At 52.2% G+C, this 17066-nt stretch overlaps 1 protein-coding gene across 1 annotated transcript; it reads right to left on the reverse strand.

Moving 5' to 3' along the window:
• Nucleotides 1–2309: 2309 nt before the first annotated feature.
• On the reverse strand, nucleotides 2310–16433 carry LOC115947547 (alpha-protein kinase 2-like). The gene is made up of 10 exons (XM_034073634.1): nucleotides 15093–16433; nucleotides 10534–12439; nucleotides 8728–8875; nucleotides 8241–8368; nucleotides 8112–8147; nucleotides 7171–7445; nucleotides 6980–7068; nucleotides 6320–6537; nucleotides 5836–5884; nucleotides 2310–2960 (listed from the first exon to the last, which is right to left on the reverse strand). Exons 1-10 carry the CDS (start codon nucleotides 16431–16433, stop codon nucleotides 2726–2728), a joined length of 4425 nt encoding a protein of 1474 aa, XP_033929525.1. The 3' UTR covers nucleotides 2310–2725.
• Between the last annotated feature and the right edge of the window lie 633 nt (nucleotides 16434–17066).

Below are 17066 nucleotides of genomic sequence, written 5' to 3' on the forward strand. Positions count from 1 at the left end.
GAACATGGGTGAGCATCTGAGCTGCAGCCTGAGCACAACTGGGTTTGCAGTTGTCCCTACCCTGAGGGCACAGAGCAAAGGGGACTGGGGAGCACTGCCCTGCTCAGTGGGGCTAAAGGTGACACTGCCCCTGCTGTGGGGGCCGTCTCCCTCCCCCAGATCAATACTGCAATAGGACTTATCAGAGGGAGAAGGAAATGTTTACCTTCAAAGCTCAGGATCCCATAAAGGGCAGGGAAAAGGGGCCCCTGGGGGCAGAGCTGCCCACAGCTCCCCACTGATGGGGGCAGAGCTGCCCACAGCTCCCCACTGATGGGGGCAGAGCTGCCCACAGCTCCCCACTGATGGGGGCAGAGCTGCCCACAGCTCCCACTGATGGGGGCTCCCCACTGATGGGGGCAGAGCTGCCCACAGCTCCCCACTGATGGGGGCTCCCCACTGATGGGGGCTCCCCAAAGGAACCCAGCTCCTCGGTGCTGCCCTAAGGACACAGCAGAGCATCACTCAGGTAAGTGCTTCTGTGCTCAGTTCATGGGGAGAGGGAAACCCTAAATGGAGGCACATCCATGTGGCTGTGGCACTAGAAGCTGCCTGCAGCTGCCCCATACCTGCTGTGCTGTCACACATGGTTCCTAGGGCAGCCTCTCACACTGTACCTGCCAGGACCTGTCAGGCTGTTCCTCAGGGGTTGAGCAGTGTCTTAGCTCATTGCTGCTCTGCTGGAGAGAGGAAGAGGAGTAAAATGGGTGTGAGGACAGGTGAGGGAAGAACACTGATGATGGGATGGGTTAGAGAGCAATGGGCTGTGCTTGTGCTGCTTTGGGTTCTGGTGCTGAGGAGCAGAGTGAGCTGCATCTGTGGGACAGCACCAGGGCAGCTCTAAGAGAGCAGGCTCCATTACAGCCAGCAGCTGGTTACTGACACCCTGTTGCTGTTCCTGTAGTGAGCACTCACTTGGGTTGCACCTCCCCAGAGCACAGGGCAGTGTTCCTTCCCCTTAACACCCAATGGGATCTTGCATGATGCTCACACTGGCTTCACACACTGAGGGGAAAGGGGATACAGACAGAGTAAGATACAAAGGCCACTGCTCACCCTCCTGCCTGCCCTGTGCTCCTCTGCTCCCTGCAGTACTCAGCTGTGGAGGTGACACACAACTGACTATCCACAGCTCTGGAATGCTGGTAATGGAGAACAAACCTCTAGCAGCAGGATCCCTCCCCATGAGGCTCCTGCTGCACCAGGTATGAATGTGCATAACCCTGAGCTTTGTGTTCTGCAGGTCTGAGGCTCCCATCTGAGCTCTGCTCCCACAGCCCAAGGACCTCCGGAGCTGTGGAGTGTGACAATGGTGTTTGTGTCCACTTATCAAACGCCATTATCACACTAAATAGCTACTGGTGGACAAGGCAGCAGCAGCAATGGGCTCTCCTTACTACGAGGAGTAACTGACCTTCCTACAGCGTGGATTAGCTGTAAAGCACACCAGGAACACAAGGAACACCCTGGTGTCAGTGTGTTCCCTTCACACCATGACCCTGACACATCAGCAGGGAGCTGAGGGTGTTCAAGAGGGGCCTGCAGTGCCATGGAGCTGCTGGCTGTGGAAGCAGACAGACAGGAGGACAGGACAGACAGGGTGACAGGGGATGGCAACAACCAGACAAGTGAGAGGCACAGACTGTTCTCCACCTGCCTTACACACACCAAAGCACAGCCTCAATGGAGCAGCCTTAGGAGATGGCTCTGACCTGCGTTACTCAGTGCAGCCCCTTCTGCCTGTGGTAGCTACTAACGGGTGGTTGTCCCGGTGTAACTGCAGGTGTAGCTGAACTCCAGGGCAAAGGCACCACATGACATTGCTGGAAGTGATGGTTTTGTTCTGGAACAGGAACAGCTTTAAAGCAGCTGTTGCCAGGGGTCCTGTTTGCCTTCCCCATTGTCACCAGTGACAGGAACTGGTGACTCACACACTGTTGTAACACATCAGTAATGCAGTTTGTCTGCTCCAACACCCAATAAAGTCCTGAGCACCATTTGGCTGCGGGTGTGACTATTGAATCCACATATGATGCTTGGCATCAGACAGGCTCCACTCCCACACCTGCTCTGCAGGGTCAGTAACACAGAAGGGAGATCAGCTTCTGAGTACACACATCAAGTACAGGTGGAAGAGAAGTGACAACCACCAATCCCTCAACCCAGAAACACAACCATGACCATGCTAACTAATGGGGAAAGGGAAAGGAGACAGAGACCTCCAGTCCTGAAAGGCTTTGTCTTGTATTAAAAGACATGTAAGTGGGAGAAACAATGACAAGAGGGGGATCATAGTGGGGTTACACTGGGAAAGAAAAGGAATTCCCTATAGCAGCCTGAGCAACAACACTGTGCAAAGTGTGGTAAGGGGCAGCTGGAACACGTGGCTGTGTTGTGGCAGCTGAACCCACAGGGTCACAGGGAAGTGAGGATGCTCTGCAGTGACATGTGCTGCACTCCATGTGCAGTCCAGTGCAGACACCAAGTCATAGAGGGGTTGTGTGATGCTCTGGGTGTCTTCAGAACCTCCCTGGTTCCATGGCCATGGGATCAGCTCCTTCCCTTGCTGCTGGCATCAGCATGAGGATGATCCCAAATGCCATCAGGAGGCAAAGCCTGAAGCTGTTCCCCAGCTCATTGGTGCCCATCACTGCTCCAGGTCCTCAGGAGGAGGTTCCAGAGCAACTCAGTGCTCTGAGGCAATGAAGTCTCTGGGTTCTCTGGCCTTCTTGGGCACTGTTTTCTTCATGGAGGATGAGTGTGGAAGGGGTTTGCTCTTCATGGCTGCTGCTTTCCTCTGCTTCTGGTGAGGGCTTCGCAGGGATTTCAGCCCCAGCATCTCACAGTACTTATTGCACTGGTGGAGGGCTCGGAACTGCTCAATGAAGGAGAAGGAGCAGTTGCCTTTAAACCCTTTGTATCTGCAGCAACAGAGAAAACAAAGAGCCAGATGGGATTTGAGCACAGGGAGGCAGAGCGTGGCTGCAGGCCATGGGGAACACCAAGCACTGCTGCTTCTGCTGCAGGGAAACAAAGCCAGCCATGGGGGGGGGGAAGGAAACCAGGCAACAAGCAGTGGCACAGAGGGAACAAAGTCCTATAGCTCCCTGGCTCCCATTCTTCACTGCAGTGAGCTGGGAACGCAGCTGTCTGCTGGGCAGCTTTGTCTCAGTAACACAGACAGGAATCCTACAGCTAGGAACAGTTCTCTTGAGCACCATGAGGTGACAAAGCTGCTGCACGAGGTGTTTCCATCCAAACCTGTACCTGTCCTGTGTGCCACACTCCTCTCTCATAGACCTGACTACCAGGATGCTCTTCCAGTGCATGTCTGACCCTGTTCTGGTTCACTGGCCACACAATGTCCTCATGCATGAGCTGTGAGTTATCACTGCACAAACCCAACAGGCTTTAGCCCTGAAACAAACACAACCTGCAGCATTCCAGAGAGCTTCCTTCCTCCTGCAGAGTGCCAAAGAGAACACTGGTGCTCTGAGAGCTAAGGATTTCCTCTATAGAAGGATGGTGCCAATGGGGAAAGATAACAGAACCCCTTGCAGAAGGGGATGCTGTCACCTCCACTTGTATCTAACTGCCCTGTTCTGCATCTCTAACAACCAGGTTGTGAGCCTGCAACCCAGCCAGCTGCCACAGGCAGGCAGATGAAGCCCAAAGGGCTGAGGTTATTGTCCTCTGCTCTCCAAGGGAGGTTTGTGTTGAGCTGAGCAGGACATGAGCTGTTCTCTCCTTCCTTTGGAGGAATAATGGACTTGAGGCTGTATCCTTGAGCTCCTTGTACATAGCTGTGTATGCTCTGAAGCTGCGGGGGCAAACCTGGCTGTGCTCAGCAAGAACACCTCTTGATCCCAGTGCTCCTGGAACCAGTTAAAGCAGAGCTGGTGGCTCCTTCATGTGCTTTCCTCTTGCTGTTACATGCTGAGAACACTCATTGCTTCGTGGAAATCATCTTGGGATGAGGTTGAGCTTTCCTCGTGCAGTGAATACAAGTCTGCCTAAACACCTTTCCTACCTGTATGTGGAACTTCCTGTATGTCTGTGGAGGAACACCTTAACCAGGAGCAGAACCAGGAGCTGAGAGGGTACTTCAATGTACAGCTGAAGGCTCTGCTAACCTAACCACAGCTTTACAGCTCAACAGCTGCAGTAAGGGCACAACAGTCCTGTGAGCAAGAGACAGACCCTGTGAGGGGTTCATTCCCCAGCTCTGCCCCTCAAGGAGCCATCCCCACCTCCCTTAACATAACAGTTTGCATCTGTCCTTGTGCTCCAGATGTGCCCTCTGGGAGCTGAGAGGATGAATGAGCCTGATTTGACTCCACCATGTGCCTCCAGATGTGTTTGTCCTGCACAGACCTGGTGCCCACAGCTTGTTGTAACCTGCCAGGACCTGGGAACTTGATTCAAAGCACTCTATAGCTTTGGTATGTGTAAGTGGGGAGGTCTCCTTTCTACTGCCCTTCCAAGCCATGAGACACGAGTGTGTTACTTGCACAGTGCACACATTACTCACCAACTAGACGAGTGGTACTAAAACCTGGACAGAATTCCAGCCCCTAAACCTGACCCAAACCACATCTTCCTTAACCCTGAGGTGTTGGATTTGAGCCCAGGCTCAGCCTCTGCATTCAATGGCTGCCATGGGGAGTTAACCCAAACTCACCAGTGCCCCCAAAGCAGAGTCCCCATGTGGTAAACACCATGACCACGGGTCACCGTGCTCCTGAGCTCCTCCTCTTCGGGCCTGGATAAATACCTGGCACTTCTGGCTTAGCAAAGCCACAGCCTCAAACCAGACCTGGCTCAGTGCCGCTTGTCCCAGTGCTCCACTGAAACCCGTGTGGTTTCTAGTGAGGCTTTGCCCTCTGCTGACAGAAGCTGTATTGCAGGAATCACTGACCCTTTCTGCTCTATCAGCTCACATAGGAAGGGTAGAAGAGCAGAATAACCTGGAATAGCTCCTCAAGGACCACAGCATTCCCGAAGGATATTCCTGCTTTGCCTTGTTGGAACTGGCTCGGGTTTAGCAGAACTGGAGGTAAGAACCTGGCTGTGAGCAGTGAGGTCCTTCCCCTGCAAAGGGGGCAATTCCTGGCAATTCCTATAGCATTTACACCAAAAATCACTTTTGGATCTTAAAATCCCACCAGCAAATGTTCAGGGTTTTCCCATACTCACAATGTAACAGATCCAATGAGGTTCTTCTCCTCAAAGCAGAACCTGAATTGGAAGGCACTGACCTCCCTCCTCTGCCCCTGCCAGCAGCACTGCCTGTTCCTGTCAATGGCTCCTTTGGCCTGGGGTGTAACTAAAGCTTTAATCAACACACTTCAGAGACAGTTGGAACATTAAAGGTTTACACAGAGGCTGAAATCATCCATAAAGATCTGAAGCCATCATAAAACTAGCAGGAAACAGGTCTGCTTAACTACCCTGAGCTGGAGGCAGTGCTGGCTGATAGACCACCAAGCAAAGCACCTCACCTCCTTATGAGCCAGCAGAGACCTCAGTTTCATGCATGAAACACCCTTTGAACAAGTGTATCTTGAGGGAGGCATGAAGCAAAGGCCCAACCCACAGTGCAGCCCTTTTAGAACAACATGAATGTGTTTCCCCCATAGGTGGTTCCCACAAACATGATCCAAAGGAGTTAAGATGAGGCTGCTTTTCTTCCACACTGAAGCAAGAATAGCTTTGAGTGCAGCCTCCCCCAGCACGCAGAGAAGAGATTGATGTGCAAAGCAAAGCCATGCTGTGAAGAAAGCAGTTTGCACTCACCCTTTGGCCAGTGTTGCTATGCCAACGTCGGTTAACTTCATTCCTACACCTACAGGCAGCAAGGAAACAGAACTTGTGTTACACTGGAACAGCACCAGATCTAGAGGCATTCAGTGTTGCTCATTGATTCATAGCTTGCATTGTCACCATTCTGCCTCAGTTATCCCAGGAAAACCAGGATCTCTGTGCTCTGTAGCACTCACAGTTCCTCAAGGTCAGTCTCAGGACTGATAGGTGATGAGTAGAGTGCAACCTGTGCCTGTGCACAGTCCCTGCAGTAAGGGAGGTTACACTTGGCTTTAAGGAAGAGACTCAACCTCTGCTGACACCTGCCCTGTGTGTATTTGTTCATGGGCTTTGTGTGGTTGATGTTTGTAAACTCAGACTACAATGTTCTCAACCGCTTGTTTGTTCTGTCAATCAAACAACAATCGTCAGCAACCTGATCCTCACTTCCTATACACCATGCACTCCCATAGCTCACCTTGCAGGTCAGTGACCAGCAGGCTCCCGTTGGTTTTCTCATAGACCCAGTGCTGGAAGGTGCAGCACTTCTGGCCAGCCTCAGAATCCCTCCTCAGGAAGTTCACTTCCCTGCCATCCCGGACCGAGTACTTCACAAACTCCCCCACCAGCTCCTCCTCCACTGTTGCATAGGGGATGTTGTTGGCAGGGCGATGGACGAGGAAGATAGGAATGATCCTGGAAGCAAGGGGTAAGAGCAGTAAAACACAGGGGGTTCTGGCAATGACAGAGTAGCCAGGCTGAGTCTAGGCAGCAAAGTCTAAACCACACCAGGAGACATCTGCATAGGGCTGGTACCATAATCACCTTATCCTCTATGAGCTTATTGCTCTTGGTGACCAAAGTCTTGTATCTTGGATCAACAGTGCCAAGGGGCAGCTGCTGCCACATTACCATGAATACCCTCCTCTAAATGTACATCAAAACAGGCCTTTTGCCTGCTACTTATTGTCTGTGCTCCTTATGATCCTTCTTTAATGGGAACAGAACCCCTCCCAGCACCCTGATACTCAGCATTACACAGTAACACTGTCCTCAGAGTTCCTCTTTAGGAATGAGGGTGGGCAGCTGTGGCCCAGGTACATACATGTAGATGTATATACAGTAGATGTATACTCACTCTGGTACCTCTCCAAAGCCTTCCAGGGGCTCAGCTTCAGCTGCATAGATCTTTGCATACTCTCTTGCAGTGTTCTGGACATAGCACTCCTGTTACAACAGATACACCTATGGAACATCACTCCTCACACTAACAGAGGAGCTGTTTGAAGAGTGCTTTCCCCACAACCCCTGCTGCCAACAGGAGCTCACCTGCAGTGCAAGGCTGTAGTTCTTCTGCACCAGATCATCCTGACTCTTGGTCCCATAGGTGATGGCATTGTGCACCTTGAGCACGCAGGGGTGCCCAGGGCTGAACACTGGCACCAGCCCCTGCATCACTCGGCTTCGGAAGGCTTTCCTGTGCATGCCCTCTCCAAAGTGCAGCTCTTCTGTGGCTATCACCCCACGCAGGTTCCCTCCGAAGTAGCTGTCGCTGATGAAGTCCTCTCTGAACATGAGCTGCATGAACTCGATCTCCTCCACACCTACAACACAAACCCACCGGGTTCTGCACAGCCTCTACCATCTAAAGGCAGTGTGGAGAAAGGTGACTCAGAAGGAGGGAATACAGAGTGTAGCAAAAGGTAAAGGTGACTAAAGCTGCCAACATTCACTCAGCTGAAGAGTCCTTATCCAGTATGGCCACAATGGGAGCACCTTTCCCAGCACCAGGCACACTCCCTGCATCAGCTCCATGCAGGCTGCCATTTAAAGTGGTTCTCTTCAAGAACATCAGTGAAGGAGCTAAGCAGGACAGCAAAGGTGTGTGCTACACAGCAGTGAAGGCTTTGCAGCTCCCTCTGCTTTGATTCCCTGCACTACTGCACACTGTGAGAAATGATAAGCTCAGTTGTAATGCACTATCTTTAGCTGCAGCACAGCAAGACATAAACTGAGTGTGATTAAACACGAGTTAACTTAGAGGATTCCAAAGCTTCATGTCCATCTTTCCCTTGGAGTATAGTTACAGAGCATGTGTCCTCATGCACTTGGTGTGTGTGTCTGCATGACGTGAGGGGATGCTACTGCACTGCTTGCTGCACTAACTGAAGCTCCTAGTGCAAGCCAACACCATGTCCAACAAGCCACTGCAGCCTACATGGGGGGATCCCCCCCCCAAAACTGCCATGAATTCAAGTGTCTTTACTCACCTTCACAGTTCTGGAAGCTTGAGAGATGTTCCAACACTACAAGGAAACAAAGAAACACGTTTGGTAGTAACAATATGAATGAGAATCCCACTGTGGTTATTATTCCTTACAGTGATAAATGGGATTTACCTTCTGGAGTCAGATTAAACTCAGCAGTCACCTTCCCATAGATATTGTTCAAGCAGCAGTAATACATTCCCTGGTCTTTGGTACTGGCTTTAGCTATTGCCAATGAGACAGGAGAGTCATCCTGGGCACTGGAACAGAACATGGTCATTTCCCACATCAATACTTTCAGAGGAGCTTCCCTGATTATCCCATTCCCCAAAGAAGGAACAGGGCTTGGGGCTACACAAGACTGTGGTTGGGATGAAGGGAGATCCCCATGGATAAATACTGACTGTTTTGGCAGTAAGAACTGTAGCTAGAAATGGCTTTAAATCTGTTGTGTATTTCATGTTATTCCCAACAGTTTGAGGTACATTTATCCCATGAAGCCACATGAATGCAGACTAGGACCAGTACTGATGCTCTGTGTGAAGAGCACCAAGCACACTGATCCTAGACTGAATGAGTGGCACATGCACCCAAGAGCTGCTCAGGAACAGCCACTCACCTCCTCTGCAGCCGAGCCAGTAACTTGGAGTCCTTAGTCCAGGTAATAGTGGAGTCACTGTGAATGGCACCAAACTGACAGCACAGCTTAATGTTCCCTGAGCAGTCCGGGAAGAGCTCGGCCTGGATCCCCTTCAGCAGCCTGGGAGCTGGGACAGAAGAGCCACAGTTTAGGATCAGATGTTGCTTGGGTATGAAAAAGGAGTTCCAGAGTGACTGAAGGATGTGACTCTGGCAACACTGGTAACGAAACATGAGTTATCCCATGCAGATCCATGGATTTCCTCACCAAAACACTCTCTGCCTGAAGGAGCAGCTGGAAAAGCCCTTGAGAGAACAGCCTTGAGGCCCCAAGAGATGCTCAGTCTCCAGGTGTTCCTGTATCACCCCTTGCCAGATCACAGATGATGCTCCCTAAGCCCAGCTGGAGGCAGGACCCCACACTATAGGGTATCTGGTACTGCCTGTGGCCTCTGCCACCTGAGTCCCAAAGGGTTCCCAGCTGAAGGAAGGTCCCTACCTTTCTGGGCACAGGGCATCTGGTTCTCTGGCTGGCAAATCCAAGCCCTCAGGTTCCTGGCAGCCTTGGCAGTGCTGGGGTAAGGGTTGGAGCTGATGATCCTACAGCTCTTTCCCAGCCCACTGGATCCTATGGTTCTAGGTTAGGGCAGGAGAAGCCTCTGCCCAGCCTGAGGCTGCTCCTCACACCCTGGTTCTCTGCTAGGACCTCCCACCAGCTCCCAGCACGTGAGCAGGAGGATGGAGGCTGCTCGGAAAGCAAGTGAATCAGGAAGGGTTTTGGGACCATGACACATCCGTGTGCTGCAGTGAGACACCCTTTTAGATGTAAGGGACAGTCAATGCAAGACGTTCTGTTTCCTCCTGGGTTAATCCTGGTGTGACACAAGGCCCCTGGGGGGGGGATCCCATTCCTGCAGCCTAATGCTGAAGGAATGCTGGGTCCATGAGGGGTCAGGCACCTGGAATTCACTGCTATGTTTAACTTGTAGTCACTTAAGTCCTTAAGCCCGAGGATCTTGCTGAATCAGGGCTAAAATGACACAGGCAGAATGTGCCACAGCTGCAAATAGAACTACCACAAAGTCCTCCCTCCTCCAGCTGTACATAACACAAAGGAGAACCCTGAGCCTCTCTGCTGCAGGCCTGAATGCTGAAAGCACAGCCTCAGGTCCATGGCAAGAGCCCAGCACCTCCCAGTGCCTGCAGCCTGTGCTGCACAATGTGTCTCTCCTCCCACACATTTGGCTCTAGGCAAAGGATTCATCTTTGGGGGTTTTCAATGTGATTTGAGCAGCAGAACTCTCCCCAGAGCACACCCTAATGAGAACCACCCACAGTAGTGCAGCTTTAGTCCCTGCTCAGTCTTGCTCTGATGATTTCATGTCAAAGCATCCACAGAGACCACAAACATCTGTCCAGCTGTTCCACTGCTGCTGCTCCTGTCTGCATCCTGGTTTACCTGGCAGCAACCTGCATCTCTTTCACTTGTATGCTGCTCCAGTTCAATACTGCTGACTTCAGCAGTGTCATTCCCAACAGTGGCAAGAGGAATGCAGAGCCAGTCACCAGCCAGGACTGCACAACACGTGGCACTACTAACACTGCTACTTGGCTAGTAACAGAACCAGCTGGTAACCAAGGCAGGTGACTGTGTGGGAGCTCACAGAGCTCTGGTTAAACCCAGCGAGGGCAGGATGTGTTTTACACCACAGGAGGCTTCACTTTGAATGTCAAACTGCAGCCAGAACATGGGGAAGGACAGAAATGAGACTCAACCTTCTCTTACCTTTGCTCTCCTTGTTCACAGTGAGTTTCCTGTGCTGGTTTCTATCCTCTCTCTGCCTCACTCCTGCCTCACTCCCCACAGGCTCTGTGGCAAGGACAGCATCACTGCAGGCTTCTCTCTGCTCCAGACGGGGCTTTTTGGACAGTGATGCTGCAGGTAACTTCTTCTTAGCCCCAGCAGCTCCATGACAGCTCTTGGCTGGGTTGGGTTTCCACTTGATGGGCTCAGCCTTTAACTCTCCATCAGGCTTGAAGGGGCTGTTAGCAAACCCCAGATGCTCTGATGCAGCCTGGCTGCCTGAGGCACAGGGAGCTCCAGCCCTGCCAATCTCCCTCTGTTCTCCTCCTGCTTCTACATTCAAGTCCCTTAAAAGCACCTCCCCAGACAAGGGGGTGAATGCCACTGCTTGGGTTTCTGCTCCTGGCACTTGGTCTGTGGTTTGGGATGGATTCTTACGTGTGATGCTTTCAGGAGTCTCAATCACAGCAACGTTTTCCTGTGCATTAGAAACAACCTGGGAATCATTACAGTCATCCCTCGAAGGCAGATCACAGTCAGGATCAGGGCTGCTCTGTGCATGCAGGGCTGAGGGGTCTCCTTCCTCTGGGGAACTCACTCCATAGGTTTCAGGTAAGGTGTTGACAGAAGAGAGCTCCTCATGTGGCTGCTGGTTGGGGTCTCCACTGGGGAAAAAGGGTTTATCCTCAGGGGGATCAGGCAGCTCTGCCCCTGCTGGGTAACAGTCTCTAGAACTACACCTCTCACCAGTTACACCCTCATCCATCAAGGGTGTGTTGTGCTCAGTGGGCAGTAACTGACCAACTGTCCCGTGTGACATACCTGGAGTCTCTTTGTCACAATCACCACTCTGAGCATCCTTTAATGTTCCAGGAGAGCCTGTATCCCATGCTTGGGAAGCAGGATTGATGAGGAGCTCTCCTTCCCCACCCACAGCCATCTGCATGGATCCACTGCTGTCAGCTAACATGGGATCTGGCTCCTGCTCCAAGCACTCCCCTGTACTGAAGATGGTTCTATTTGCTGTAACACAAATGGATGATGGTTGTTCTGGTTTGTTTCCAGTGCTAGAATCCAGACACACACCATCTGCTCCTACAGCTTCTGCAAGACAAGTGTTTCCTATGGATGCTCCATCTCCTTTAAATAGGATACTAGAATCAGCACAGTCACCTTCCTCTGTTCTTTGTCTGCTGTCTGGCTGTGTAACAGGTTCCTGCTCTGGCAAAGGAGGATCAGAAGAGGTCTCCTGTGCACAGTGCAGCTCTGGGGCTTGGGTTCCTGTCAGCCTGATCTCTAAGCTTGTGATGCCCCTGGGTTCACATGGGATTTGACAGTCTGACTCCTCATCCTCATGGAGAAGCTGCCACAGCTTCTCATGCACTGCAGATACATCAGCATCTCCTCTGCACACAGGTTCTCCACCCTCCAGGCCTGACTTGGTCTGAGCCTCCAGCACAGGTTCATCAGAGGACAGACTGCAGAAGGTGTCTGTGTCATTGCTACCATTGGAGTCAAAGCTGCACTGTTGCCTTCCCTGCTGGGGCTCATCACAGAGCTTTGCAGAAGAGAGGACAGCACACAGACATTCCTGTTTGTCAGGGGCACAGCCCATGGCCTGTACTGGGAAAGGTGAAACAGCACCAGTACCAACACCCATTCCTTGCTGGTGCATTCCTCCCTTCTCACTCTGAGCAGGGTGTTGAGAGTCAGTCTGTACATTGTCACTCTCTGCTTGTGATGTCCCTTCAGTGCAGAGCACTTGTGGAGCTGGCTGGATGGCTCCTGCACTCACACAGGTCCCAGAGACACCTTCCTCTTCCAGCTGGGGCTCCATGCACAGCCTTTCACAGCTCTGAGCAGAGATCTGAACATCAGCACCTTCATTCTACAGAGAAGAGAAGAGAAATGTAACTCAGAACCAGAACTGCTGCTTGACACAGGCCTGGACTGGAGTCCTGGCTCACAATGTCCCTTCTTTGGGGTTTTAGCAGCTGTCAACAGTCCAACTATCAACTTCATGGGTGAAATCAGAATCCTGGAGTTTGATACAGGTTTAGGACCTGGACCAAAATGTTCTAAACAGTCACATTGTGCAGGAACAATCAACTAACTGAGGCAAAGTGCCTGACACAAACCCTGTTCAGCTGCTGCCCATGCCCCTCAGCACTGAGGCTTCAGTCTAAATGCCTGTCCCAGAGTCCCTGCCAAGCCTCTGTTGCCAGGGTTTCCCAGTTCCCAACAGCACTGCACCAACCCCATGGAGGTGATGAGCATCTTCCACCCACAGCAAAGCTGGAGCTTTCACCCAGCTACAAACCCTGGGTTGGGATTTCCCCTTGGGAGCCCCAGTTTCACCCCCAGGTGTTTGTTAGGGTGTAAGGATGTGCTGGCTGGTGGCAGAATGAGCCCCTGTGAGAGCAGTGGGTGAGTCTGGGGTGCAGCCCTGCTGTGTGTGCAGTGAGTGTGGCAGGCACACAGCTCACAAGTGCTGCTCCTTGGGGAGGGACATGGAATGAAGGATTCCATGTGCAGCAGTGCACAGGCTGCTCACACACCAGCTCCTTCACCAGTGCAGGCTCACCCTGAACCCCTGAGCCTGGGAAGCTGAGCTCCACAGCTGCTGTGGTGCCCCATAGTCCCTCCTGCTCAGGTCAGGAGAGAGCCCTGGATCCATCTGGGACTGTTCTCACAGGGTTTGATGTCCCACATGCAGCCTCTGGGGTGGCTCCTTTAGGACAGTTTCCCTTTGCTTTTCCTTTGCCACTGACCCAGCTCCTTCCTTCCCTCTTCCCATGTCTTTCTGCTTCTCTCCTTGGGTACAACAACCTGGAAGTGACACCAGTTGATGCCAGGAAGGCCAAACCAGTTCTGTCTCTTTGACCTCTCACATTTATGACATGAGTGACACCCATATCATGGCAGGATGAAGAGTAAAGCTCCTCAGCAGGAAGGACAATGATCCATGTGCCATTCTGGGAATGAGGATGAGGATGCTGCTTGTGGCCTGGAACCCTCTGAAGCTGCTGGTTCCAGGAGCACCTCCCCAGCACCACTGCCATTCAACAGGCTCTGAGGCTCAGGAGTGACACCAGCACCTTCTGAACTGCCCACTTGAATGACACACAGCAGACTGGGAGCTCCCTGGCTCTCTGCATGGGATGTAATATCACACCATAGCACTGGCACAGTTGGCTTTGAGCAGCTATCATCAATTAGACTGCTTTGAAGCACTGGATACAGACAGGGGCTCACCAGGAGCTCAGGACAGGAGCCAGGAGCTCCCACCTCCACCAGTTAACAACAGCAGAAGGCAGCCAGTCCAGCACTGGGAGGCTCCAAGGGGAAATGGGGATCCCTGGGCACTGAGAGCTGTGCTGCACCCTCAGCAGAGCTCACCCTGCTCCTGGCAGAGGGGTCCCCAGCTCACACCACAGCCACACAAACCTGTGTGCAGCAATGGGAGGTAGGTTTGGTTCTACCCAGATTGCTGAGGAGCTCCTGGTTCATGGTATGGGAGCTCTGAGGAGCTGGCCATGCTTCTGTGCTAGGAAGAGCACATTCACACAGGATGCTTTGGGCTCCTTTTGGTGTGGGAGCTCTGAGGAGCTGGCCATGCTTTCCTGTGCTAGGAAGAGCACATTCACACAGGATGCTTCTGGCTCCTTTTCAACACCTCCTGATTTTGAACCCACCTAAATTCCATCTTCATTCATACATTTAAAGCCAGAGGTTTGGCTTGTGCTGACCTCCAGCCCTTGTGTGCACACGGGTCCTGCTTTCCTATCTGTGTTTCTTTGTCACAGATGTTTTGTACAATCAGCTGCACAGCTTCCAACCAGTAAAGTCGGTGACAGATCCTTCATGGTTTAATACTCACACATCCACATTTATACATCTCAAGTCTTTACTACGAGACACAAAAAGCATGAGGGAGTTCTCCCACTGAGGGAAACTGTTGGCACATTGTACGAGTCTGTACAACCATGCTGATATCCTACCAACAGCATGGAGAGCACCAGGTTGGGGTTTCATGTTTAACTGGGTTCTACACTTCAGCTGGAGTATTTGGCTCTTGTATTGCTTGATTTCAAAGCAAAGCTCCATCCACCTTTGCAACAGGACTGAACCCTCCCCCTGTCAGACCCTCGGATCAGAGCCCTGCTATCTGTTGTAGCACCATCCTGTGCTTTGAGTACAAGAAAGTGACTCAAAAGCCTCTGTGCTCACAGGAGGTATGTGAAGAACTCTGTGGGCTGAAGACCACATTGCTCTGGTAAGACCTCGGCAGCAGCCTGGGTCTCACATTTCCCTGCCCAGCTGTCCACAGACCCATTAGTGCCTCTCACTATTATCTGTCTCACTCTATAATTAGAAGAGCGTATGGTTTATTTGGGCCTTTTCAGCACCAGATTTCCTCCCAGCAGAGCTGTCATTCAGGAGAACATGAACAGTGTCTCTCACAGTCATTCCCCATGGTTCTGTGGAATAAAGAGCACTCAGAGCAGCTCTTCCTCTTCACTGAGGAACACTGTACTTACCCTGGGTGGGTCAGCTTCAGCTGGCTCCTGGCTGTGCTCAGACAGGCCCCAAGTCCTCTTCCTTTCCCCCTCTTCTGCAGCACACATCTGGGGGCTCCCTGCAGCAGTGACACCTTCCTGACCCACAGCACCAGCTTCCCTGGGCTCCGCTGCAGCCTGCAGAGTCTGCCCTATAGCACTCACGTATCTGCAGAGCCCTGTGGGGCTCAGGAGCCTGAAGAGGTTTCTCCGCAGGCTCTCTGTCAAGGTGCACACTGCAGCCCTGGGGGTCTCCTCTGCCTCCTCCTCCAGCAGCAAGGAGCCTGCCCCCAGCGAGTCCTTGTCCCTGCTTGCTGCCATGGTGTCTGGAGCCTGCTCCATCAGAGCAGCACAGTCTGTGGCAGGTCCCTTATCCCTGTGCTTGGATGTGTCCATTGGGAATCCCGCAGCTGGGTGGTTACTTCCATTGTCTTCAGCCCTGGGATGCTCATTTCCAATGGCTGCAGATGCCTCAGGCACTTCACTTGTCCCTTTGTCCTGCAGGCTGGAGCTGCTGTCCCGGTGGTGCCCAACAGTCAGAGTCATCTCTGGCTGCAGAGTTGACTGGCTGGACGCTGAGGGGTCTCTCCTTACATTGACTGCTTTGGGTTTTGAGTGATGACCACAGAAGCCAATGGTGGTTTCCATAGGGGCAGTGTCATCTGACACTGGGATCGGGCAAGGCATGTGAGGGAGGAAGTAAGCACAGGCATCACAATCCCTGCTCAGCTTTAACTCATCCTCATCATCACCTTCTAGTAAGAACTGTAACTTCTTCTTCCAGATCTCATCCTCGTGCACTGTCAGCACATCCGAACACTCAAAATACTCCAGGTCATCATCCAAGTCATCACCTACACTGGGAACCTGCTCTGGATAACCCCCCCCAGCAGGGGCAGGGTTGTCAGAACCATCTCTGACACAGGACCTGTGGTCTGCTGCATCTGCCTGCTCATGGATCAGGGTATCAGTGGGCAGAGCTGCAGCAGGGTTATCCCTCACCTGGGCATCAGCCACACAGTCCTCCCTGTGACAGCAGCAGTTGTCTGGGTGAGAGGTGCTCACATTGGCAGGGCAGGAGCCCACCTCCCTGCTGCTGCATTCCTCTGCTGGGACACTGGCCATAAACTGAATGAGACCATCCCCATTCTCTGCCACATCCCTTAGGCAGGATCTGTCTCCCTGGGGGTTAAATACATCCCTTCCATCCATGCTGTGTTCCATGTCAGGAAAGCCAGGGGGGTGTCTCAACTGGGGACACTTCAGCTTCCCTGAGCTTTTCACCTCTGATTTCTGAGGAGTCAGAATCTGTGGGGTCAACATGGGGTTCCCCTCATGGGGTAACTTGTGCTGTGCAAACTGTTCCTCTTCCTGCTCATTTTACCCTCAATCCCCCACATGGTCATTGAGGTCACCAGCCAACTCCAGGGAAGCCGTGAGGTCTGTATGTGATTCCAGCTGAAGCCAAGCTGCAGAGCAGGACATCCTGCTGCCAAACTGTGTCCAGGCCCTGTTCAAAGTGCAGATCCTGCTTCGTGCACCTGCAAAGGGAAGAAAGCTGCAGTTTAAACCCTTCTAACATGGGAATTTATACTCACTGTTTAAGAACCAGCATCAAACATTGAAGCAGGAACTACAACCCATCACTGACACTTCCTGCAACACATTGTAGCTGTCTGCAGGGACTTGTGCTTGGAAAGCACATTCCTAAGCACGACTGCACACACACAGCAGCACAAATAGGCTTTAGCACCTCTCACTTGGACATGTCTGAATGCAAACAGTAACCTGCCCCCAGTGTGAATATTCACCTGGGCATGACTCCTAGCCAGTAGCTTCTATGTTGGCAGCCACACTGGCACAGCAGGAGGATACTCAGGGCATCACAGGGACACAGAGTCCAGATGTGCTGGTAGGAACACCTGGAGCAATCACTCTGGTTAGGTTTTACAGGGG

The sequence above is a fragment of the Melopsittacus undulatus genome, assembly GCF_012275295.1.
Source record: "Melopsittacus undulatus isolate bMelUnd1 chromosome W unlocalized genomic scaffold, bMelUnd1.mat.Z SUPER_W_unloc_1, whole genome shotgun sequence".
NCBI classification, from domain to species: Eukaryota; Metazoa; Chordata; class Aves; order Psittaciformes; family Psittaculidae; genus Melopsittacus; species Melopsittacus undulatus.

Coding starts and splice junctions, on each gene's coding strand:
- LOC115947547 (XM_034073634.1), bottom strand. CDS start 16,433: ATGTTGACCCCACAGATTCTGACTCCTCAGAAATCAGAGGTGAAAAGC. Junction 7,446..8,111: donor AAGCTTCCAGAACTGTGAAG/GTGAGTAAAGAC, acceptor TTTGTGTTGTAG/GTGTGGAGGAGATCGAGTTC. Junction 5,885..6,319: donor GCTGGTCACTGACCTGCAAG/GTGAGCTATGGG, acceptor TGCTGCCTGTAG/GTGTAGGAATGAAGTTAACC.